A 27281-nucleotide genomic window follows, 5' to 3' on the forward strand; every position below is an offset into this window, starting at 1 on the left:
TGGCAAATTTTATTGTTTGTTTAAGAAAAATAATAGGGGTAATACTGGGAATTATGGACCAATGAGTCTTATACCAGCTATTGAAGAAGATTCTTAAGGACAGGTTTTATGAACATTTGGAGAAGCATAGTTTGATTATGAATAGTCAGCATGGCTTTGTGAAGGGCAGGTCATGCATCATGAGCCTGATTGAATTCTTTGAGGAAGTCACAAGGCAAATTTGTGAAGGTGCAGCAGTGAATGTTGTGTATATGGGTTTTAGTAAGGCATTTTCACAAGGTTCCCCATGAAGAGTTCATTCAGAAAGTCAGGAGGCATGGAATACAGGGAAACTTGGTTGCTTGGGTTCAGAATAGACTTGGCCATAGAAGACAGAGGATAATATTAAATGGAGTGGATTCTGCCCGAAGGTCAGTGACCAGTGGTATTCAACAGTGATCTTTTCTGGGACCCCTGCAATTTGTGATTTTTATAAATGTCTTGGATGAGGAAGTGAAGGAGTGATTTAGTAAGTTAGCAGATGTCACAAAGGTTGATGGTGTTGTGAATAGTGTAGAACACTGTCATTTGTTACCATGGGGACTTGATGCAGAGCTGGGCTGAGAAGAGGCAGATGGAGTTCAACCTGAAAACATGCAAAGGATTCACTTTGGAAGGTTGTACTTGATCTGCTTCAAGTACTACTCTGCTATACAGGGTTAATGGCAGGAAGAGAGGGATCTTGGGCTCAATATCCATTAATCCCAAAAAGATGTCATGCAAGTTTGTAAAGTTGTTAAGAAGTCGTATGGTGTGTTGGCCTCCATTTGTTGGGGATTACTTTCAAAGTCACAAGGTAATGTTGCAGCTCTATAAAACTGGTTAGGCCACAGTTGGAGGATTGTGTTTATTTCTGGTTACCTTATTATGGGAAGGATGCTTTAGAGAGAGCGTGGAGGAGATTTACCAGCATCCTGCCTGGATTAGAGAGCATGTCTTATGAGGAAAGGTTGAGCAAGCTGGGGCTTTTCTCTTTGGAACATAGGAGGATGAGGTGACTTGATAGAGGTGTTTAATATGACATAGGTAGAGTGGATAGCCAAAGACTTTTTCCCAGATCATCAATGGCTGATATGAGAGACATACTTTTAAGGTGATTGGAGGAAAATATAGGGGAGGAAAGTCAAAGGTAGTTATTTTATACAGAGAGTGCTAAGTGCATGGAATTCACTGCCCGGGGTGGTAATAGGGGCTGAAAAATTAGAAACACTGAAGAGACTTATAGATAGGAACATGGATGAGAGAAAAAATGAACGACTGGTGTTGGATGGACTGTATGGGTAGATTGATATTGGAGTAAATCAAAAAGTCAGCACTGTTTTGCTTTGTAACTCCAAAACATAGAACTAATTGAAAGCAAAAAGACAGAAGCCCAGGAGAATTTGCTGAAGTTTCATTTTTACTTTAAGTGAGGCACGTATAGTGGTGTGATGATATGTGCCATTCATGTACTTTTACATAAACCCATATGAATTCTTTAATCAAAGAATGCTTGATCAATCAATATATTTACAAGATTACTCAAATATTACTGAAATATTAAATACACAACACTCCTCCCTGATTAGCTATAAACTCTAATTCAATGCAGAATTCATCTCAACTTATATACATACTCTGTATACAGTATATTATATAATACAGCTACTATGTAGACATCCACAGCATAGTAAATGTTAAATTGTCCCATTCAGGCCTGAAGATTTAATCGTTGTGGAGGCTTTCTTCCTGTTGTAGAATAATGTCTTTCCTGTCAAGGGGAATCACTCTACTTGGCAGGTGAGACTTGTGGCTGTGAAACAATCTCAGGTTCTAGGACCTTCTTTGTGGTGGATTTAGGAGTTGACTCTAGGACTGCAGGAAGTGGTTTAGACAGCTCTGGCCATCTTTCTTTTCTAACAATTGACTCTGTTCTCCTCAACTGATTGATGTGTCATCTCCAGATGCTATCAGACGCAATCTTCACTGTGAAGGAGAGGGATCCAGTTCTGCCTTTAAACTTTCCGAGCACCACTTTTGGTCACCTCTGTAGTTCCTCACCAGGACTGCTTGTCCAAGAGTGAAATATTGAACCTTCTTGCTTGAGGAGCCTTCAATTTGTCTCGGCTATTTGTCCTGCATACTCCAGAGATTGGGTTTGAGGAAATCCAAATGTGAGTGCAAGGAACAACCCAGAAACTTCATAGTTAGCAGTTGCTGTCTGTCGAGCGTGCTGCTGGGTGATATACAGGGAGGAAACTGGCAAGCTGCTGATACAGTGTCGGTATTCTGTTGAAATTGGTCGCAGTGCATTCTTTAGACTCTGGACAAACCTTTCTGCCGAGCCATTTGTAGCTGGGTGGTATGGTGCAGATGTAACATGTCTTATGCCACTCATTTTCAGGAATGACTGAAACTAGTCCATTGTCACGAAGTAAGTGTTCTGGAACACCAGTCTTTGAGAAGGCACTTCTCAACACATCAACACTGTGTGAGGCTGTGGTGGAGGCTATTGGAACTTTGTAGCTGCATCCACTACTACCAAAAAATTTGTTCCCATGAATGGTCTGGCAAAATCAACATGAATCCTTTGCCAGGGAAATGCCAAGGGATGGAAAGGCGATGTCCTTGGCATCTTCTGGATGTGTTGGCATCCTAAACAGTGTATTGCAAGCTGATCGATCCGGTGAGCTAACCCAGGCTACCAAATGAAACTTCAAGCCAATGCCTTCATTTTGATCATGCCTAGATGACCAGCATGTAGCTCTACCAACACTTTAACTCTCAGCCTGGATGGAACAACAACTCTCAATCTCTGTCAAGGGCAAATTTATCCCAGCACTGGTAAAGTGGGGGAACAGATTTCTGCTGCACATTCCAGCTATTTTGTGTTGCCATGTAGAGCTGAGACAGTGTGGGCTTTTTTTTTGGTTTCTCTTTGGATCATCTCTGCTGCTAAAGGGAGACTTTTGATTTGCATTAGGGAGACTATGTCAAGAGGAGTTTACTTCTTTGTAAATTTTTCAGGTATTTCCCTTTCCAAGAGTAAATGGGACAATCCATCAGCATTTCCATGATTAGTCATCCTCTGGAATTTGATATTGTGATTATGTCCTCCAAGAACGGAGCCCATCTCTGCATTTGTGCTGATACTGTTAGTGGAACATCCTTTTGTGGATTGAAAATGGACAATAGTGGTTAATGATCAGTAATGAGGGCAAACTCTCTCCCATACAGGTACTGGTTGAAACATTTTACAACACAAACCAGACTCAAGGTCTTTCCATCAATCTGTGCATAACTTTCTCTACAGTGGTAAGGGAATGCTATGCAAAGGCCATGGGGCATTCACTTCCATCACACAAAACAGGTGTCATGGCTGCACCGATACCATAAACCAAGGCAAGCTTTCACTGCGTGATGTGGATCATAATGTGTCAGTACAGTGTCTGATGTCACACTTTTAGAAAGCCATCTCATACTGCTTTGTCCATCGCCATTTCTTCATAATCTGTAGAAAAGAGTTCAAGGGGTGGAGCTCAGTAGCCAGGTTTTGCAGGAACCTGTTATAGTAACTGACAAATCCTAAAAGGACCACAACTATGACACATCCTTTGGCCTTGGGGCATCCACCACTGCTTGAATTTTCTTAGCACACTTATGCAAGTTTCACTTTTAAACCTGCATTGGTCCGGTGTATGTGAGCCCCTGTCACAATGGTTATACAATTTGTTTGGCCAGTCTGGTTTCTGTTTAGATATTGCAATGTTGTTCATGTTCACTTTCATTCCTGACTGCAACTCTGCTGTGTCTCAGTCTACTCTTTCCATTGATACAGCAATTTCAACTGCACTTTTGAACGTAAGTTGTGCTTCAGGTAGGAGCTGTTTTTGAATGTTTTCTTGGAAGAGTCCCAAACTAAACAATCTTTCAGTGCATCACTAAGCCCATTACTGAACTGATGATGCTCAGACAACTTTTCCAATTCAGCCACATATGCTGAAATGGACTCCCCTTCCTTTTGATTCTGCTTATGAAACCTAAAGCAGAAGCTGCAATCAACAATGGTTTCAGTTCTGAAAGTTCCTGCATTACTTTCTCGAAGTCAGAAAAGCTCATGTTGGCAGGTTTGGTTGGAACAGTCAAACTTCTAAGCAAACTGTATGCCTTTAAATCTAATGCACTCAGCAAGATTGGCATCCACTTCTCATTGTCCCTTTCATTTGCTTTAAAATGCTGCTTGATTCGCTCAGTATATAATATTAAATTATCTGTCGCGTGTTCAAATGTGTTGATCTTTCTGATGAAGCCAGCCATTTCTTTCTTTTAAATTTACAATTATTATCACCTGGTAACTTATTGCTATGAATACATGAGTTTATCTGTTTTCTGCTTTATTTTAAACTCGACCATGTCTGGTCCGAAGAACACGTGTTGCACTTTCTTTTAACTCAACTGTTTCTCCCTGTGCTTTTTAAAAAATCGAACATCTCACTGCACTTCAACAGGCAGGTAGTCATCTTGGGATCATTTAAAACTTCCTTGTCACCATCGTTAAGTTAACATAAAACTAATTGAAAGAAAAAGGCAGGGGCCCCTGGAGAACTTGTCTTAGATTCACTTTATTTTAAGTGAGGCATGCACAGTTAACATGGTGTCATGATGCGTGTGCCAGTCACATGCTATTACATAGTCGGTTACTTAAACAAACAAAAATGCTAAATCAACAACATATTTACAATATTACTCAAATGTTACTGAAATATTAAATGCACAACAAGCATAGCATCTTGGACCAAAGGGCTGTACTATACTGTACTGTTGTATGTTCTATGTTCCTACAATCCAGATCAATAATCATTTTAATCAGTCTCTAAAATTCAACACTCTCATCAAATATTAAACTATCCCTTCAAACATTATTCTTATGATTTCAACACCTCAGTGTGTGTATCATCTACAAATAATCTCAACAATCCGTATTCATAATCCTGTCAAAAATATATATCAAGCATTACTTTAAATGATGCCTCCTCCTACTCTTTTATTCCGGCTTCTGTTCCCTTCCTTTCCTTTTCTGATGAAGTGTTTACCCCAAATGTTCATTTCCCTCCATATATGCTGCCTAACCAGCTGAGATCCTCAAGCATTTTGCATGTTTTAATCTAGATTTTGAGCATCTGCAATTTCTTCTGTGTATGCTAATCCATTGTAAATACTTGCTGCAAAGTGACTTGCCTGCCATCAGTTCCACACCAATGTGTTTCCCCAATCCTAAATACTTGTTGTGTCCAATTATTGCTCTTGTTGGGTAATCCCAGTGGAAGTGAGGTTTTCATGGTCTAGGCGAAATCTGACATACAATCTCTCTTTGCACCACCCACAGCACCTCTGTCTCCCTCCTACACATTCCCTTGCCTCATTTAGATTTTTTTTGTAAAAATTCTGTAAATTACACCAAAATATAATTATTTTATTTCAATTATATGTTCATTGTAGGTTACTGGCATGTTTGAAAGTTGGATTCCAAAGCTGGTTTTGGCTTTGTACGAGAGAGAGGGAGACTCCAATGTCATTGTGGTAGACTGGCTGACACGGGCTCACCAGCACTACCCGATTGCTGCTGACAACACTAAGCTGGTTGGCCGTGACATTGCCCACTTCATCGAATGGCTGCAGGTAGGTCTTACTTGTGGACTCTTTCATCTTGCTCTCAATGTTTGAATTTTAAAATGCCTTGGTTAAGTCAGAGAATCATAGAAAGATATAGCACAGAAACTGGTCTTTCAGCTCACAGAGTCTGTGCTGACCATCAATCACCCACTTACACTAATACCACCCTTACCCTTTCTATTCTTTCCTCATTCCCATCTATTCTCCCACTCATACTAGGGGTGAGATTTACTGCTCAAGTAACCTAGCAACCTGTTTGTGTTTGGGGTGAAGGAGGAAACTGTAACAGCAGGGAAACTGAAGCCCACGTGGTCGTAGAATGAAAGTAGTTCCCACCAGTCTTAAGATCTGTGTCACAGGGAGTCCTTAAATAGAAACAGGCAGCCTCTCTATAAATTGCTTTAGCAAAGCACATGGGTTGCCCAAAGAGATATACAGCCTGTCCAGATAATACCCTGGTGCTGTTTGTTCATCACTATTTCCAGGAGTACAAATCATTCGAATCAGGATGAAGGTAGAGGAGTGTAGAGAACAGAGGGTGATTAGTCAGGATACAACAAAGGGCATTGGACCAGACAACATCACAGCTGAAGACTTACACTCCTGATATCACCAAACTTTCCAGTACAAGTATAATCCTGGTGTCTGCAAAACAATTAGGCAGTCTGCAAACTTGTGTTCTGTCCAGCAACGGCAGGGTGTGTCTTTTGCTTTTCAGGCTCCTCACCAGTGCTCAGTTTGCAACTTGCTAGGCAAGTCGCATTTGTGCCACACAGCTGCTGGGCAAAGATCATCTCCATAGAGAAAGGGTCTCTCAAAGAGTAATACAGCATGGAAGCAAGCCCTTTCACCCAACTCCTTCATGCCGATAACCGTGCTAGATCTAAGCTAGCACGAGGAAATCTGCAGATGCTGGAAATTCAAGCAACTCACACAAAATGCTGGTGGAACACAGCAGGCGAGGCAGCTTCTATAGGGAGAAGCACTGTTGACGTTTCGGGCCGAGACCCTTCGTCAGGGCTAACTGAAAGATAGTAGGAGATTTGAAAGTAGGAGGGGGCAATGCGAAATGATCGGAGAAGACCGGAGGGGGTGGGGTGAAGCTGAGAGCCGGAAAGGTGTTTGGCAAAAGGGATACAAAGCTGGAAAAGGAAGAGATCATGGGATGGGAGGCCTAAGGAGAAAGAATGGGGGAGGGGAGCACCAGAGGGAGATCGAGAACAGGCAGAGTGATGAGCAGAGAGAGAGAAAAAAAGAGGAGGGGGGAAAAACTAAATATATCAGGGATGGGGTAAGAAGGGGAGGAGGGGCATTAACAGAAGTTAGAGAAGTCAATGTTCATGCCATCAGGTTGGAGGCTAGTCCCATTTTCCCATTGTTAGGGAGAAAGAAAGGGGGAGGGGAGCACCAGAGGGAGATGGAGAACAAGCAAGGAGTGATTGTGAGAGGGGCAGAGAGAGAAAAAGGGGAGGGGAATAATAATAAATAAATAAATAAATAAATAAATAGATCAGGGATGGGGTAAGAAGAGGAGGAGGGACATTAATGGAAGTTAGAGAAATCAATGTTCATGCCATCAGGTTGGAGGCTACCCAGACGGAATATCAGGTGTTGTTCCTCCAACCTGAGTATGGCTTCATCTTGACAGAAGAGGAGTCTATATATATCTCCATCCCCCACCAGGAATGTCTCAAAGCTCTCCACTTCTTTTTGGATTCCAGACCCAACCGGTTCCCCTCTACCACCACACTCCTCTGTCTAGCGAAATTAGTCCTTACTCTTAATAATTTCTCCTTTGGCTCCTCCCACTTCCTTGAAACCACAGGTGTAGCCATGGGCACTTGTATGGGTCCCAGCTATGCCTGCCTTTTTGTTGGCTTTGTTGAACAGTTCATGTTCTAAGCCTATACGGGTATCCATCCCCCACTTTTCCTTCGCTACATTGACTGCATTGGCTCTGCCTCCTGCATGCATGCTGAGCTCATTGACTTCATTAACTTTGCCTCCAACTTTCACCCTGCCCTCAAATTTACCTGGTCCATTTCTGACACCTCCCTCCCTTTTCTTGATCTTTCTGTCTCCATCTCTGGAGACGGCTTATCTACTGATATCTACTATAAGCCTACGGACTTTCACAGCTATCTGGACTGTTCCTCTTCCCACCCTGTCTCTTGCAAAAATGCCGTCCCTTTATCGCAATTCCTCCGTCTCCGCCGCATCTGCTCTCAGGATGAGGCTTTTCATTCCAGGACAAAGCAGATGTCTTTCTTTTTTAAAGAAAGGGGCTTCTCTTCCTCCACCATCAACTCTGCTCTCAAATGTATCTCCATTTCCTGCACATCTGCTCTCACCCCATCCTCTCGCCAGCCCACTCTGGATAGGGTTTCCCTTGTCCTCACCTACCACCCACCAGCCTCTGGGTCCAACATATAATTCTCCGTAACTTCTGGCACCTCCAATGGGATCCCACTACCAAGCACATCTTTCCCTCCCCACCTCTTCCTGCTTTCCGCAGGGATCACTCCCTACGCAACTCCCTTGTCCATTCATCCCCCCCCATCCCTTCCCACCAATCTCTCTCCCGGTACTTACCCTTGTAAGTGGAACAAGTGCTACACCTGCCCTTACACCTCCTCCCTCACCACTATTCAGGGCCCCAGCCAGTCCTTCCAGGTGAGGTGACAGTTCACCTGTGAGTCGGCTGGTCTGGTATACTGCGTCCGGTGCTCCCAGTGTTGCCTTCTATATATTGATGAGACCTGATACAGACTGGGAGACCATTTCGCTGAACACCTACACTCTGACCGCCAGAGAAAGCAGGACCTCCCAGTGGCCACACATTTTAATTCCATGTCCCATTCCCATTCTGATATGTCTATCTATGGCCTCCTCCACTGTCAAGATGAAGCCACACTCAGGTTGGAGGAACAATACCTTATATTCCGTCTGGGTAGCCTCCAACCTGATGGCATGAACATTGATTTCTCTAACTTCCATTAATGCCCCTCCTCCCCTTCATACCCCCTCCCTTATCTATCTATTTATTTATTTATTTATTATTCTTCCCCTCCCCCTTTTTTCTCTCTCTGCCCCTTTCACAATCACTCCTTGCCTGATCTCCATCTCCCTCTGGTGCTCCCCTCCCCCTTTCTTTCTCCCTAGGCCTCCCGTCCCATGATCCTTTCCCTTCTCCAGCTCTGTATCCCTTTTGCCAATCAACTTTCCAGCTCTTAGCTTCACCCCTCCCCCTTCTCCTATCATTTCAGATTTCCCCCTCCCCCTCCCACTTTCAAATCTCTTGCTATCTTTTCTTTCAGTTAGTCCTGACGAAGGGTCTCGGCCCGAAACATCGACTGTACTTCTTCCTATAGATGCTGCCTGGCCTGCTGCGTTCCACCAGTATTTTGTGTGTGTGGCTTGAAATTCCAGCACCTGCAGATTTCCTCGTGTTTGCCCCTCTAATTTTCCGTTCCTTTTCCCTGGGAAAAAGTCTATGTGCACTTATCCTGTCTAATGATTTTAAACACCTCTACAAGGTCACTCTCAATCTCTTTGTGTTCCAAGGAATAAAGTTCGAGCCTATCCAGCCTCTCCATCTTCTTTCCAGTTTACTGATGTCTTTTGTAAAGCAGAGTGACTGCAACTATAAACGATACTCCCTGTCCAACTACCCCTGACATTCAATGATATTACTGCTGTCAAGTCTCCAGCCATTAATCTGCCAGAGGTCATCATTGATTAGAACCAGTCATATCAATATGTTGGCCACAGCAGCAGTTCAGGTGCTGGGTATCCTGAGGCTAAGATCTCACCTCTGACACCCAGTGCCTTGCCATCATCTAACAGGAAGGCACAGGTCAAGAGTATAATGGATCAGCTGAGTTCCCTGTTCCAATGTAACAAACCCTAAGAGTTGAATGGCATCCCCTGTTCTCATGTAAACACTTGTCCATGGCTTCTCTTCTCAATGAAGATTTGGCAGACTCCTGTTTAGAGGCTATGAAATCTGGAAATATGAGTTTGTGTCCTACAGGAATATTCAGTTCAACTGAATAAATAGCAAATGAAGAAAAGATGTAAGAGTGTTTACCTGCTGCCTAATTTCCAAGAAACACACACAAAATGCTGGAGGAACTCAGCAGGCCAGGCAACATCTATGGAAAAAGTACAGTCGACATTTTGGGCTGAAACTCTTCAGCAGGACTGGAAAAGGGTCTTGGCCCAAAGCGTCCACTGTGCTCTTTTCCATTGATGCCGCCTGGCCTGCTGAGTTCCTCCAGCATTTTATGTGTGTTGCTCAGATTTCCAGCATCTGCAGATTTTCTCATTTATGATTTCCAAGAAGTGAGGTTTTTATTTGCTTACTTTAGGAGGAACTGAACTTCCCAGCCGAGTCCATCCACATGTTGGGATATAGTCTGGGTGCTCATGTCGCAGGGTTTGCTGGAACTTATGGAGCGCACAGGGTGGGCAGGATCACAGGTGAGAATGGGAGGAGCACTCGGGCCTGGGGGTGGGGGACAGGGGCACTTGGAGGACAGGGTCAGTGTAAGAGAAAGCTTAGTGAGTTGAATACAGAGGAGGGAAGGATGTGGAGAAATGCAGCTGGTGCACTGGGCATGTGAGGGAGATCAGAGAGTGAGGGGGCGTCAGGCTGAGGTGAGGAGTGGGTGTCAAGTTCTGAGGGCAGTCGGTCTGAGGAAGAATTAGGGTGAGCTAGGTTCTGGGGGCAGTCAGGGTCTGAGGAAGAATTAGGGTGAGCTAGGTTCTGGGGGCAGTCAGGGTCTGAGGAAGAATTAGGGTGAGCTAGGTTCTGGGGGTGGTCAGGGTTGCGAGAGGATCAGAGTGAGAGGGCAGTCAGTGTGCGGTGCAGGTGAGGTACATTGGGTTGGGTCATTGGGGGGGGGGGAGGATGGTGGGGGCCGGAATGTAGTGGAGAGGGGTTTGAGGTGTGATCCTCAGCCTTGGGGAGCACCCTCATTGAGCACTGACTTGGGGATCTCCTCCACTGAGCTCTGGTCCTGGAGGAGATCCCTCACCGTCCCCACAGTTGTCGACCCTCCTGCTGACGGCCCTCTGCTGTCCCCAGGACTGGACCCCGCGGGGCCCGATTTCGAGGGGGCTGAGGCGCAGTTCCGCCTGTCCCCGGATGACGCTGCCTTCGTCGACGCTCTGCACACCTTCACCCGGGGCTCACTGGGCCGCAGCATCGGCATCCAGCAGCCAGTGGCACATGTGGACATCTATCCCAATGGAGGCAACTTCCAGCCCGGCTGCAGCCTCGGCACAGTCTTTGGCAACATGAGGTCACAGGGTGTGTACGGTGAGTGCCAGGGCGGAGGGACAGAGGGAGGTGGGAGGAGGAGGTGGATAGATCAAGGGGAGGGAGAGTGGTGTGGGTCAGATAAGGAGAGGCAGAGGACAAAGGGAGGAAGGGAGAGAGATGTGGGACAAGGGGGGGAGCTAGGGTTGTGGAATGGAGAGGGGTCTGGGTGTGGGACTGGGGAGAGGGTCCAGGTGTGGGACTGTGAGAGGGATAGGGATGTGGGCCGGGGTTGGAGTGTGGGAGATCTGGGGGAGAGGTTTGTGGTGTGGGATGGGGAGAGGCCCAGCATATGGGACAGGGGTTTGAGAGAGGGGGTAAGGCCAGGATTCCAACCCAGTTTGGGGTGTTGTGTGGTGAACATGTTGAATGGGTGTGTGGCAGGATGTAAGCTCGAACCTCACAGTGTATGGAGGGCTCCCATCGATGCCTGGCTAATGCGGGGGCCCCATCCAGAGGGGAGCTTGGCAAATGCACACAGAGGCATGGTGTCTTGCACAAAAGGATCCTGTGCTCTGGACCTGCCGTGATCGGTGCCAGGTCCAAAACTACTTCGGTGAGATCTCCACCCACTGATAACCAAGCCCTGGGCCCAGGGGAATGCTTTTGAAAAGAGTGGGCACATGAGGGGGATCAGAGAGTGATGAGATTAGAGCGAGGGGGTGCCGGGCTGAGGTGAGGGGTAGGAGATGTGCCTAGCTCGAGGGAAGAGTGCAGTGTTGCATGTATATCTGGCACTGGAGCAGTGCCTGTGGGGGCAACCTTATGGGGCTCTTGCTGCTTTCCCCGGAGAAGACAGGCTCTCTGTCTTCAGCAGGTTGTTTGCAGTGGCAGTGGCCTTTAATGCAACCGCCCTTTTCTGACTCGTGCAGCAAGACTTCGGGAGTTGAGGCTGATCACTGTGGATTCAGGCAGTTGATCAGGTGCACTGATTAGGGTGCCACAGTATTGTAACGGTTAGTGAAACGCTATTACAGCTCGGGGCAGCGGAATTTGGGGTTCAATAAATAATCATCCTTTAATTCACACACCCCTCACCCGTTCCAAAAATGTATAGTGCTTAGCTGGATTCGGAGAGTGGGTGAGACGCAGTGCGAGTTCGGAGCAGTGCGATGTTATGATGAGTGCAGAGATCCTGATAAATGGGGCAACCCACAGGGAGATCCTGAAGTAAGCAGGCATTTCAACACAGAGTAGGGAGATCCCACAGTGAGGTCCCGTTGGGATCAGGGAGATCCCAGAGTGAGGTCCCATGGGGATCAGGGAGATCCCACAGTGAGGTCCCATGGGGATCAGGGAGATCCCACAGTGAGGTCCTGTTGGGATCAGGGATATCCCACAATGAGGTCCCGTTGGGATCAGGGAGATCCCACAGTGAGATCCCATGGGGATCAGGGATATCCCACAATGAGGTCCCGTTGGGATCAGGGAGATCCCACAGTGAGATCCCATGGGGATCAGGGAGATCCCACAGAGATCCCATGGGGATCAGGGAGATCCCACAGTGAGGTCCAATGGGGATCAGGGAGATCCCACAGTGAGATCCCATGGGGATCAGGGAGATCCCACAGTGAGATCCCATGGCGATCAGGGAGACCCCACAGTGAGGTCCAATAGGGATGAGGGAGATCCCACAGTGAGGTCCCATTGGGATCATGGAGACCACACGGTGAGGTCCCATGGTGATCAGGAAGATCCCATAGTGGTCCCATTGGAATGACAGAGGTCCTACAGAGATGTTCCAAAGGGATCAGGGAGACCCCACAGTGAGGTCCCATTGGGATCAGGGAGATCCCACAATGAGGTCCCATGGGAAGAGGGAGGTCCCACAATGAGGTCCGATTAGGATCAGGAAGGTCCCACAATGAGGTCCCATTGGGATAAGGGAGATCCCACAGTGAGATTCCATGGGGATCAGGGAGATCCCACAGTGAGGTCCCATTGGGATCAGGAAGATCCCACAGTGAGGTCCCATTGGGATCAGGCAGATCCCACAGTGAGGTCCTATGGGGATTAGGAAGATCCGACAGTGAGGTCCCATGGAGATCAGGGAGACCCCACTCTGAGGTCCCATTGGGATAAGGGAGATCCCACAGTGAGGTCCCATGGGTATCAGGGAGATCCCACATTGAGGTCCCGTTGGGATCAGGGAGATCCTGCAGTGAGGTCCCATGGGGATCAGGGAGATCCCACAGTGAGATCCCATGGGGATCAGGGAGATCTCACAGTGAGGTACCATGGGGATAAGGGAGATCCCACTGTGGGGTACCATTGGGATCAGGGAGACCACACAGTGAGGTCCAATAGGGATGAGGGAGATCCCACAGTGTGGTCCCATTGGGATCAGGGAGATCCCACAGTGAGGTCCCATGTGGATCAGGGAGACACCACAGTGAGGTCCCATGGGGATCAGGGAGTCACCACAATGAGGTCCCATGGGGATCAGGGAGTCACCACAGTGAGGTCCCATGGGGATCAGGGAGATCGAAGAGTGAGGTCCCATAGGGATCTGGGAGACTCCACAGTGCGGTCCCATGGGGATCAGGAAGATCCCACAGTGAGGTCCCATTTGGATGAGAGAAGTCCCACAGTGTGATCCCTTAAGGATGAGGGACATCCCACAGTGAGATCCGATAGGGATGAGGGAAGTCCCACAGGGAGATCCCATGTGGATGAAGGAGGTCCAACAGTGAGGTCCCATGGGGATCAGCGAGACCCCACAGTGATGTCCCATGGGGATCAGGGAGATCCCACACTGAGGTCCTATGGGGATCAGGGAGACCCCACAGTGAGGTCCCATTGGGATAAAGGAGATCCCACAGTGAGGTCCCATTGGGATGAGGGACGTCGCACAGTGTGATCCCGTAGGGATCAGGGAGACCCCACAGTGAAGTCCCATTGGGATCAGGGAGATCCCACAGTGTGGTCCCATTGGGATCAGGGAGATCCCACAGTGATGTCCCATAGGGAACAGGGAGACCCCACAGTGAGGTCCCATGGGGATGAGGGATATGCCACAGTGAGATCCCATAGGAATCAGGGAGACCCCACTGTGGGGTCCCATTTAGATCAGGGAGACCCCACAGTGAAGTCGCATTGGGATCTGGAAGATCACACAGTCAGGTCCCATGGGTTCAGGGAGACCCCACAGTGAGGTCCCATTGGGATCAGGGAGATCACACAGTCAAGTCCCATAGGGAACAGGGAGACCCCACAGTGTGGTCCCATGGGGATGAGGGTGATCCCACAGTGAGGTCCCATGGGGATCAGGGAGATCCCACAGTGAGGTCCCATGGGGATCGGGGAGATCACACAGTCAAGTCCCATGGGGATTAGGGAGACCCCACAGAGAGGTCCAATTGGGATTAGGGAGAACCCATGGTGAGGTCCCATGGGGATCAGGAAAATCCCACAGTTAGGACCCATTTGGATAAGGTATATCCCACAGTGAGATCACATAGGGATGAGGGCGGTCCCACAGTGGGATCCTATAGGGATGAGGGAAGTCCCACAGTGAGATCCCATAGAGATGAAGGAGGTCCAACAATGTGGTCCCATGGGGATCAGGAAGACACCATAGTGAAGTCCCATTGGGATCACGGAGATCACACATTGAGGTCCCACTGGGATCAGGGTGGATCCACAGTGATGTCCCATGGGGATGAAGGAGATCCCACCGAGACGTTCCATAGGGATCAGGGAGGTCCCACAGTGAGGTCCCATAGGGATCAGGGAGAACCCCCACTGAGGTCCTTTTGGGATCAGAGAGTTCCCAGAGTGAGCTCCCATGGGGAGCAGGGAGCCCCTCAGTGAGGTCCCATGGGGATCAGGGAGATCCCACAGTGAGGTCCCGTTGGGATCAGGGAGATCCCACAGTGAGGTACCATTGGGATCAGGGAGTTCCCACTGTGAGGTCCCATTGGGATCAGGGAGATCCCACAGAGAGGTCCCATTGGGATGAGGGAGATCACACAGTCAAGTCCCATGGGGATCAGTGGGACCCCACAGAGTTGTCCAATTGGGATTAGGGAGAACCCACGGTGAGGTCCCATGGGGATCAGGAAAATCCCACAGTTAGGTCCCATTTGGATGAGGTATGTCCCACAGTGAGATCCCATAGGGATGAGGGAGGTCCCACAGTGGGATCCCATAGGGATGAGGGAAGCCCCACAGTGAGATCCCATAGAGATGAAGGAGGTCCAACAGTGTGGTCCCATGGGGATCAGGAAGACGCCATAGTGATGTCCCATTGGGATCACGGAGATCCACAGTGAGGTCCCATGGGGATCAGGGAGATCGAACAGTGAGGTCCCATAGGGATCAGGGAGACGCCACAGTGAGGTCCAATTGGGATCAGGGCGGTCCCACAGTGTGGTCCCATGGGAATCAGGGAGATCCAACAGTGAGATCCCGTTGGGATCAGGGAGATCCCACAGTGAGATTCCATGGGGATCAGGGAGACCCCACAATGAGGTCCCATGGGGATGAGGGAGATCCCACAGTGAGGTCCCATTGGGATCAGGAAGATCCCACAGTGAGGTCCCATGGGGATTAGGAAGATCCGACAGTGAGGTCCCATGGAGATCAGGGAGACCCCACTCTGAGGTCCCATTGGGATAAGGGAGATCCCACAGTGAGGTCCCAAGGGTATCAGGGAGATCCCACATTGAGGTCCCGTTGGGATCAGGGAGATCCTGCAGTGAGGTCCCATGGGGATCAGGGAGATCCCACAGTAAGTTCCAATGGGGATCAGGGAGATCCCACAGTGAGGTCCCATGGGGATCAGGGAGATCTCACAGTGAGGTCCCATGGGGATCAGGGAGACCACACTGTGAGGTACCATGGGGATAAGGGAGATCCCACTGTGGGGTACCATTGGGATCAGGGAGACCACACAGTGAGGTCCAATAGGGATGAGGGAAATCCCACAGTGAGGTCCCATTGGGATGATGGCGGTCCCACAGTGAGGTCCCATGGGGATCAGGGAGATCGAAGAGTGAGGTCCCATAGGGATCAGGGAGACGCCACAGTGAGGTCCAATTGGGATCAGGGCGGTCCCACAATGAGGTCCCATTGGGATAAGAGAGACCCCACAGTGAGATTCCATGGGGATCAGGGAGACCCCACAATGAGGTCCCATGGGGATGAGGGAGATCCCACAGTGGTCCCATTGGGATCAGGGAGATCCTGCAGTGAGGTCCCATGGGGATCAGGGAGATCCCACAGTGAGGTCACATGGGGATCAGGGAGATCCCACAGGGAGGTCCCATGGGGATTTGGGAGATCTCACATTGAGGTCCCATGGGGATCAGGGAGATCCCACTTTGAGATCCCATTGGGATAAGGGAGATCCCACTGTGAGGTACCATTGGGGATAAGAGAGATCCCATAGTGAGGTCCCACTGGGATCAGGAAGATCCCTCAATGAGGTCCCATGGGTATCAGGGAGATCCCACAGTGAGGTCCCATTGGGATCAGGGAGATCCCACAGTGAGGTACCATTGGGATCAGGGAGATGCCACAGTGAGGTCGAATTGGGATCAGGGAGATCCCACTGTGAGGTCCCATTGGTATCAGGGAGATCCCACAGTGAGGTCCCTTTGGGATCAGGGAGATCCCACAGTGAGGTACCATAGGGATTAGGGAGGCCCCACAGTGAGATCCCATAAGGATGAGGGAGGTCCCACCGTGAGATCTCATAGAGATGAGGGACGTCCCACAGTGAGGTCCCATGGGGATCAGGAAAACTCCACAGTGAGGTCCCACAGTGAGATCCAATAGGATTGAAGAAGGTCCAACTGTGAGGTCTGATTGGGATCAGGGAGATCACATAGTGAGGTCCCATGGGGATCAGGGAGATCGAACAGTGAGGTCCCATAGGGATCAGGGAGACGCCACAGTGAGGTCCAATTGGAATCAGGAAGATCCCACAGTGAGGTCCCATTGGGATCAGGAAGATCCCACAGTGAGGCCCCATGGGGATTAGGAAGATCCGACAGTGAGGTCCCATGGAGATCAGGGAGACCCCACTCTGAGGTCCCATTGGGATAAGGGAGATCCAACAGTGAGGTCCCATGGGTATCAGGGAGATCCCACATTGAGGTCCCATGGGGATCAGGGAGACCACACTGTGAGGTACCATGGGGATAAGGGAGATCCCACTGTGGGGTACCATTGGGATCAGGGAGACCACACAGTGAGGTCCAATAGGGATGAGGGAAATCCCACAGTGAGGTCCCATTGGGATGATGGCGGTCCCACAGAGAGGTCCCATGGGGATCAGGGAGATCGAAGAGTGAGGTCCCATAGGGATCAGGGAGACGCCACAGTGAGGTCCAATTGGGATCAGGGCGGTCCCACAATGAGGTCCCATTGGGATAAGAGAGACCCCACAGTGAGATTCCATGGGGATCAGGGAGACCCCACAATGAGGTCCCATGGGGATGAGGGAGATCCCACAGTGGTCCCATTGGGATCAGGGAGATCCTGCAGTGAGGTCCCATGGGGATCAGGGAGATCCCACAGTGAGGTCACATGGGGATCAGGGAGATCCCACAGGGAGGTCCCATGGGGATTTGGGAGATCTCACATTGAGGTCCCATGGGGATCAGGGAGATCCCACTTTGAGATCCCATTGGGATAAGGGAGATCCCACTGTGAGGTACCATTGGGGATAAGAGAGATCCCATAGTGAGGTCCCACTGGGATCAGGAAGATCCCTCAATGAGGTCCCATGGGTATCAGGGAGATCCCACAGTGAGGTCCCATTGGGATCAGGGAGATCCCACAGTGAGGTACCATTGGGATCAGGGAGATGCCACAGTGAGGTCGAATTGGGATCAGGGAGATCCCACTGTGAGGTCCCATTGGTATCAGGGAGATCCCACAGTGAGGTCCCTTTGGGATCAGGGAGATCCCACAGTGAGGTACCATAGGGATTAGGGAGGCCCCACAGTGAGATCCCATAAGGATGAGGGAGGTCCCACCGTGAGATCTCATAGAGATGAGGGACGTCCCACAGTGAGGTCCCATGGGGATCAGGAAAACTCCACAGTGAGGTCCCACAGTGAGATCCAATAGGATTGAAGAAGGTCCAACTGTGAGGTCTGATTGGGATCAGGGAGATCACATAGTGAGGTCCCATGGGGATCAGGGAGATCGAACAGTGAGGTCCCATAGGGATCAGGGAGACGCCACAGTGAGGTCCAATTGGAATCAGGAAGATCCCACAGTGAGGTCCCATTGGGATCAGGAAGATCCCACAGTGAGGTCCCATGGGGATTAGGAAGATCCGACAGTGAGGTCCCATGGAGATCAGGGAGACCCCACTCTGAGGTCCCATTGGGATAAGGGAGATCCAACAGTGAGGTCCCATGGGTATCAGGGAGATCCCACATTGAGGTCCCGTTGGGATCAGGGAGACCACACTGTAAGGTACCATGGGGATAAGGGAGATCCCACTGTGGGGTACCATTGGGATCAGGGAGACCACACAGTGAGGTCCAATAGGGATGAGGGAGATCCCACAGTGAGGTCCCATTGGGATCAGGGAGATCCCACAGTGAGGTCCCATGGGGATCAGGGAGTCACCACAGTGAGGTCCCATTGGGATGATGGCGGTCCCACAGTGAGGTCCCATGGGGATCAGGGAGATCGAAGAGTGAGGTCCCATAGGGATCAGGGAGACGCCACAGTGAGGTCGAATTTGGATCAGGGCGGTCCCACAGTGTGGTCCCATGGGGATCAGGGAGATCCAACAGTGAGATCCCGTTGGGATCAGGGAGATCCCACATTGAGGTCCCATTGGGATCAGGGAGACCCCACAGCAAGGTCCCATGGGGATGAGGGAGATCCCACAGTGAGGTCCCATGGGGATCAGGGAGATCCCACAGTGAGGTCCCATGGGGATCAGGGAGATCTCACAGTGAGGTCCCATGGGGATCAGGGAGACCACCATGTGAGGTACCATAGGGATAAGGGAGATCCCACTGTGAGGTACCATTGGGGATCAGGGAGATCCCACATTGAGATCCCATTGGGATCAGGGAGATCCTGCAGTGAGGTCCCATGGGGATCAGGGAGATCCCACAGTGAGGCCCCATTGGGATCAGGAAGATCGGTCAGTGAGGTCCCATGGGGATCAGGGAGATCCCACAGTGAGGTCCCATGGGGATAAGGGAGATCCCAAAGTGAGGTCTAATAGGGAACAGGGAGACCCCACATTGAGGTCCCATGGGGATGTGCGTGATCCCACAGTGAGGTCCCATTGGGATCAGGAAGATCCCAAACTGAGATCCCATAGGAATCAGGGAGACCCCCCAGTGTGGTCCCATTGGGATCAGGGAGACCCCACAGCGATGTCCCATGGGGAACAGAGGATCACACAGTGAGGTCCCATGGGGATCAGGGAGATCCCACCGTGAGATCGTATTGGGATTAGGGAGACCCCACAGAGCGGTCCAATTGGGATTAGGGAGAACCCACGGTGAGGTCCCACGGGGATCAGGAAAATCCCACAGTTAGGTCCCATTTGGATGAGGTATGTCCCACAGTGAGATCCCATAGGGATGAGGGAGGTCCCACAGTGGGATCCCATAGGGATGAGGGAAGCCCCACAGTGAGATCCCATAGAGATGAAGGAGGTCCAACAGTGTGGTCCCATGGGGATCAGGAAGACTCCATAGTGATGTCCCATTGGGATCAGGGCGGTCCCACAGTGTGGTCCCATGGGAATCAGGGAGATCCAACAGTGAGATCCCGCAGTGAGGTCCCATGGGAAGAGGGAGGTCCCACAATGTGGTCCGATTAGGATCAGGAAGGTCCCACAAAGAGGTCCCATTGGGATAAGGGAGACCCCACAGTGAGATTCCATGGGGATCAGGGAGACCCCACAATGAGGTCCCATGGGGATGAGGGAGATCCCACAGTGAGGTCCCATTGGGATCAGGAAGATCCCACAGTGAGGTCCCATGGGGATTAGGAAGATCCGACAGTGAGGTCCCATGGAGATCAGGGAGACCCCACTCTGAGGTCCCATTGGGATAAGGGAGATCCCACAGTGAGGTCCCATGGGTATCAGGGAGATCCCACATTGAGGTCCCATTGGGATCAGGGAGATCCTGCAGTGAGGTCCCATGGGGATCAGGGAGATCCTGCAGTGAGGTCTCATGGGGATAAGGGAGATCCCAAAGTGAGGTCCCATGGGGATGTGGGAGATCTCATTGTGAGGTCCCACTGGGATCAGGAAGATCCCAAAGCGAGGTCCCATGGGGATCTGGGAGATCCCATAGTGAGATCCCATTGGGATCAGGGAGATCCCACAGTGTAGTCCCATTTAGATCAGGGAGACCCCACAGTGAAGTCTCATTGGGATCTGGAAGATTACACAGTAAGGTCCCATTGGGATCAGGGAGACCCCACAGTGAGGTCCCATTGGGATAAGGGTAACCCCACAGCAAGGTCCCATGGGGATCAGGGAGATCCCACAGTGAGATCCCATAGGAATGAGGGAATTCCCACAGTGAGATCCCATAGGAATCAGGGAGACCCCACTGTGAGGTCCCATGGAGATGAAGGAGATCCCACAGTGAGATCACATAGGGATCAGGAAGGTCCGACAGTGTAGTCCCATTTAGATCAGGGAGACCCCACAGTGAAGTCTCATTGGGATCTGGAAGATCACACAGTCAGATCCCATGGGGATCAGGGAGACCCCACAGTGAGGCCCCATTGGGATCAGGGAGACCCCACAGTGATGTCCCAAGGGGATGAAGGAGATCCCAGAGAGAGGTTCCATAGGGATCAGGGAGCACCCCTATTGAGGTCCTTTTGGGATCAGGGAGACCCCACAGTGTGGTCCCATTGGGATCAGGCAGACCCCACAGTGAGGTCCCGTTGGGATGAGGGAGGTCCCACAGTGAGGTCCCATTGGGGTCAGGGAGACTCCACAGTGAGGTGCCATGGGAATCAGGAAGATCCCACAGTGAGGTCCCATTTAGATAAGAGAAGTCCCACAGTGAGATCCCATAGAGATGAGGGAGGTCGCTCAGTGAGGTCCCATTGGGATCAGGGAGAGTCCACAGTGATGTCGCATAGGGATCACGGAGAACCCACAGCGAAGTCCCATGGGGATCAGGGAGATCCCACAGTGAGGTCCCATGGGGATCAGGGAGATCCCACAGTGGGGTCGCCTTGGGTTTAGGGAGATCGCACAGTCAGGTGCCATTGGGATCAGGAAGATCCCACAGTGAGGTCATATTTGGATGAGAGAAGTCCCACAGTGAGATCCGATAGGAATCAGAGAGACCCCGCAGTGAGGTCACATGGGGATGAGGGAGATCCCACAGTGAGATCCCATAAGGATCAGGGAGACCCCACAGTGTGGTCACATTGGGATCAGGGAGATCCCACAGCGAGTTCCCATTGTGATCAGGAAATCCCACAGTGAGATCGCATAAGGATCAGGGAGACCCCACAGCGAGGTCCCATTGGGATCAGGCAGACCTCACAGCGAGGTCCGATTGGGATCAGGGAGATCCCACAGTGAGGTCCCATGGGGATGAGGGAGATCCCACAGTGAGATCCCATAAGGATCAGGGAGACCCCACAGTGTGGTCCCATTGGGATTAGGGAGACCTCACAGTGATGTCCCATTGGGATCAGGGAGATCCCACAGTGAGGTCCCATGGGGATCAGGGAGACCCCACAGTGAGGTCCCATGGGGATTAAGGAGATCCCACCGTGAGGTGCCATGGGGATCAGGAAGATCCCACAGTGAGATCCCATAAGGATCAGGGAGATCCCACAGTGAGGTCGCCTTGGGATCAGGGAGACCCCAAAGTGAGGTCCCATGGGGATTAAGGAGATCCCACTGTGAGGTGCCATGGGGATCAGGAAGATCCCACAGTGAGATCCCATAAGGATCAGGGTGACCCCACAGTGCGGTCCCATTGGGATTAGGGAGACCTCACAGTGATGTCCCATTGGGATCAGGGAGATCCCACAGTGAGCTCCCATTGGGATCAGGGAGATCCCACAGTGAGTTCCCACTGGGATCAGGGAAGTCCCACAGTGAGGTCCCATAGGGATGAGGGAAGTCCCACAGTGTGATCCCATAGAGATGAAGGAGATCCATCAGTGAGGTCCCATGGGGATCAGGAAGATCCCACAGTGAGATCCCATAAGGATCAGGGAGACCCCACAGTGAGGTCCCATTGGGATGAGGGAGGTCCCACAGTGAGGTCCCATGGGGATCAGGGAGATCCCAGTGAGGTCGCATTGGGATCAGGGAGACTCCACAGTGAGGTCCCATGGGGATCAGGGAGATCCCACAGTGAGGTCGCCTTGGGATCAGGGAGACCCCACAGTGAGGTCCCATGGGGATTAAGGAGATCCCACCGTGAGGTGCCATGGGGATCAGGAAGATCCCACAGTGAGATCCCATGAGGATCAGGGAGACCCCACAGTGTGGTCCCATTGGGATTAGGGAGACCTCACAGTGATGTCCCATTGGGATCAGGGAGATCCCACAGTGAGGTCCCATTGGGATCAGGGAGATCCCACAGTGAGCTCACATTGGGATCAGGGTGATCCCACAGTGAGTTCCCACTGGGATCAGGGAAGTCCCACAGTGAGGTCCCATAGGGATGAGGGAAGTCCCAAAGTGTGATCCCATAGAGATGAAGGAGATCCATCAGTGAGGTCCCATGGGGATCAGGAAGATCCCACAGTGAGATCCCATAAAGATCAGGGAGACCCCACAGTGAGGTCCCATTGGGATCAGGCAGACCTCACAGCGAGGTCCGATTGGGATGAGGGAGGTCCCACAGTGAGGTCCCATGGGGATCAGGGAGATCCCAGTGAGGTCGCATTGGGATCAGGGAGACTCCACAGTGAGGTCCCATGGGGATCAGGGAGATCCCACAGTGAGGTCCCATGGGGATTAAGGAGATCCCACAGTGAGGTCCCATGGGGATCAGGGAGAACCCACAGTGAGGTCCCATGGGGATTAAGGAGATCCCACCATGAGGTGCCATGGGGATCAGGAAGATCCCACAGTGAGATCCCATAAGGATCAGGGAGACCCCACAGTGTGGTACCATTGGGATCAGGCAGACCTTACAACGAGGTCCGATTGGGATGAGGGAGGTCCCACAGTGAGGTCACATTGGGATCATGGATACTCCACAGTGAGGTCCGATGGGGATCAGGGAGATCCCAGTGAGGTCGCATTGGGATCAGGGAGACTCCACAGTGAGGTCCCATGGGGATAAGGGAGATCCCACAGAGAGGTCCCATGGGGATTAGGAAGATCCGACAGTGAGGTCCCATGGAGATCAGGGAGACCCCACTCTGAGGTCCCATTGGGATAAGGGAGATCCCACATTGAAGTCCCGTTGGGATCAGGGAGATCCTGCAGTGAGGTCTCATGGGGATAAGGGAGATCCCAAAGTGAGGTCCCATTGGGATCAGGGAGATCCCACAGTGTAGTCCCATTTAGATCAGGGAGACCCCACAGTGAAGTCTCATTGGGATCTGGAAGATCACACAGTAAGGTCCCATTGGGATCAGGGAGACCCCACAGTGAGGTCCCATTGGGATAAGGGTAACCCCACAGCAAGGTCCCATGGGGATCAGGGAGATCCCACAGTGAGATCCCATAGGAATGAGGGAATTCCCACAGTGAAGTCCCATAGGAATCAGGGAGACCCCACTGTGAGGTCCCATGGGGATGAAGGAGATCCCACAGTGAGATCACATAGGGATCAGGAAGGTCCGACAGTGTAGTCCCATTTAGATCAGGGAGACCCCACAGTGAAGTCTCTTTGGGATCTGGAAGATCACACAGTAAGGTCCCATTGGGATCAGGGAGACCCCACAGTGAGGTCCCATTGGGATAAGGGTAACGCCACAGCAAGGTCCCATGGGGATCAGGGAGATCCCACAGTGAGATGCCATAGGAATGAGGGATTTCCCATAGTGAGATCCCATAGGAATCAGGGAGACCCCACTGTGAGGTCCCATGGAGATGAAGGAGATCCCACAGAGAGATCACATAGGGATCAGGAAGGTCCGACAGTGTAGTCCCTTTTAGATCAGGGAGACCCCACAGTGAAGTCCCATTGGGATCTGGAAGATCACACAGTCAGATCCCATGGGGATCAGGGAGACCCCACAGTGAGGCCCCATTGGGATCAGGGAGATCACACAGTCAAGTCTATTGGGGATCAGGGAGACCCCACAGAGAGAGCCAATTGGGATTAGGGAGACCCCACGGTGAGGTCCCGTGGGGATCAGGAAAATTCCACAGTTAAGTCCATTTTGGATGAGGTATGTCCCACAGTGAGATCCCATAGGGATGAGAGTGATCCCAAAGTGGGATCCCATAGGGATGAGGGAAGTCCCACAGTGAGTTCCCATAGAGATGAAGGTGCAACAGTGTGATCCCATGGGGATCAGGAAGACTCCATAGTGATGTCCCTTTGGGATCACGGCGATCCTACAGTGAGCTCCCATGAGGATCAGGGAGACCCCTCAGTGAGGTCCCATGCATATCTGGGAGATCCCACAGTGAGGTCCCATTGGGATCAGGGAGATCCCACAGTGAGCTCCCATTGGGATCAGGGAGATCCCACAATGAGGTCCCATTGGGATCAGGAAGGTCCCACAGTGAGGTCCCATAGGGATGAGGGAAGTCCCAAGTGTGATCCCATACAGATGAAGGAGATCCAACAGTGTGGTCCCATTGGGATCAGGGAGACCCTACAGTGAGGTCCCTTGGGGATTAAGGAGATCCCACAGTGAGGTGCCATGGGGATCAGGAAGATCCCACAGTGAGATCCCATAAGGATCAGGGAGACCCCACAGTGTGGTCCCATTGGGATCAGGCAGACCTCACAGTGAGGTCCCATTGGGATTAGGGAGACCCCACAGTGAGGTCCCATTGGGATGAGGGAGGTCCCACAGTGAGGTCCCATTGGGGTCAGGGTGACTCCACAGTGAGGTGCCATGGGGATCAGGAAGATCCCACAGTGAGGTCCCATTTAGATAAGAGAAGTCCCACAGTGAGATCCCATAGAGATGAGGGAGGTCGCTCAGTGAGGTCCCATTGGGATCAGGGAGAGACAACAGTGATGTCGCATAGGGATCACGGAGAACCCACAGCGAAGTCCCATGGGGATCAGGGAGATCCCACAGTGAGGTCCCATGGGGATCATGGAGATCCCACAATGGGGTCGCCTTTGGTTTAGGGAGATCGCACAGTCAGGTGCCATTGGGATCAGGAAGATCCCACAGTGTGGTCATATTTGGATGAGAGAAGTCCCACAGTGAGATCCGATAGGAATCAGAGAGACCCCGCAGTGAGGTCCCATTGGGATCAGGGAGATCCCACAGCGAGTTCCCATTGGGATCAGGAAATCCCACAGTGAGATCCCATAAGGATCAGGGAGACCCCACAGTGAGGTCCCATTGGCATCAGGCAGACCTCACAGCGAGGTCCGATTGGGATCAGGGAGATCCCACAGTGAGGTCCCATGGGGATCAGTGAGATCCCACAGTGGGGTCACCTTGGGTTTAGGGAGATCGCACAGTCAGGTGCCATTGGGATCAGGAAGATCCCACAGTGAGGTCCCATTGGGATCAGAGAGATCCCACAGTGAGCTCCCATTGGGATCAGGGAGATCCCACAATGAGTTCCCACTGGGATCAGGGAAGTCCCACAGTGAGGTCCCATAGGGATGAGGGAAGTCCCACAATGTGATCCCATAGAGATGAAGGAGATCCAACAGTGAGGTCCCATGGGGATCAGGAAGATCCCAGTGAGGTCCCATGGGGATCAGGGAGACTCCACAGTGAGGTCGCATTGGGATCAGGGAGATCCCACAGTGAGGTCCCATGGGGATTAAGGAGATCCCACAGTGAGGTCCCATGGGGATCAGGGAGACCCCACAGTGAGGTCCCATGGGGATCAGGGAGATCCCAGTGAGGTCGCATTGGGATCAGGGAGACTCCACAGTGAGGTCCCTTGGGGATCAGGGAGATCTCACTGTGAGGTCCCTTTGGGATCAGGGAGACTCCACAGTGAGGTCCCATGGGGATTAAGGAGATCCCACCGTGAGGTGCCATGGGGATCAGGAAGATCCCACAGTGAGTTCCCAAAAGGATCAGGGAGACACCACAGTGTGGTCCCATTGGGATCAGGCAGACCTTACAGCGAGGTCTGATTGGGATGAGGGAGGTCCCACAGTGAGGTCACATTGGGATCAGGGATATTCCACAGTGAGGTCCCATGGGGATCAGGGAGATCCCAGTGAGGTCGCATTGAGATCAGGGAGACTCCACAGTGAGGTCCCATGGGGATCAGGGAGATCCCACAGTGAGGTCGCCTTGGGATTAGGGAGATCGCACAGTGAGGTGCCATGGGGATCAGGAAGATCCCACAGTGAGGTCCCATTTAGATGAGAGAAGTCCCACAATGATATCCCATAGAGATGAGGGAGGTCCCACAGTGAGGTCCCATTGGAATCAGGGAGACCCCACAGTGAGGTCCCATGGGGATCAGGGAGATCCCACAGTGAGGTCGCATTGGGATTAGGGAGACCCCAGAGTGAGGTGCCATGGGGATCAGGAAGATCCCACAGTGAGATCTCATAAGGATCAGGGAGACCCCACAGTGTTGTCCCATTGGGATCAGGCAGACCTCACAGCGAGGTCCGATTGGGATGAGGGAGGTCCCACAGTGAGGTCCCATTGGGATCAGATATACTCCACAGTGAGGTCCCATGGGGATCAGCGAGTTCCCACAGTGAGGTCCCTTAGGGATCAGGGAGACTCCACAGTGAGGAGCCATGGGGATCAGGAAGATCCCACAGTGAGATCCCATAAGGATTAGGGAGACCCCATAGTGAGATCCCATTTAGATAAGAGAAGTCCCACAGTGAGATCCCATAGAGATGAGGGAGGTCCCACAGTGAGGTCCCTTAGGGATCAGGGAGACTCCACATTGAGGAGCCATGGGGATCAGGAAGATCCCACAGTGAGATCCCATAAGGATCAGGGAGACCCCATAGTGAGATCCCATTTAGATAAGAGAAGTCCCACAGTGAGATCCCATAGAGATGAGGGAGGTCCCACAGTGAGGCCCCATTGGGATCAGGGAGAGTCCACAGTGAGGTCGCATAGCGATCATGGAGAACCCACAGCGAAGTCCCATGGGGATCAGGGAGATCCCACAGTGAGGTCCCAAGGGGATCAGGGAGATCCCACA

At 51.3% G+C, this 27281-nt stretch overlaps 1 protein-coding gene across 1 annotated transcript in view; it reads left to right on the forward strand.

Moving 5' to 3' along the window:
* Nucleotides 1-27281, forward strand: part of LOC132406294 (lipoprotein lipase-like) — a 102446-nt gene that overhangs the window by 19415 nt on the left and 55750 nt on the right. The window contains exons 3-5 of the mRNA XM_059991737.1: nt 5518-5697; nt 10062-10173; nt 10781-11014. Coding sequence (XP_059847720.1) covers nt 5518-5697; nt 10062-10173; nt 10781-11014 — 526 coding nt within the window. The remainder of the gene's footprint in view (nt 1-5517; nt 5698-10061; nt 10174-10780; nt 11015-27281) is intronic.

This window comes from Hypanus sabinus, chromosome 16 (genome assembly GCF_030144855.1).
Source record: "Hypanus sabinus isolate sHypSab1 chromosome 16, sHypSab1.hap1, whole genome shotgun sequence".
NCBI classification, from domain to species: Eukaryota; Metazoa; Chordata; class Chondrichthyes; order Myliobatiformes; family Dasyatidae; genus Hypanus; species Hypanus sabinus.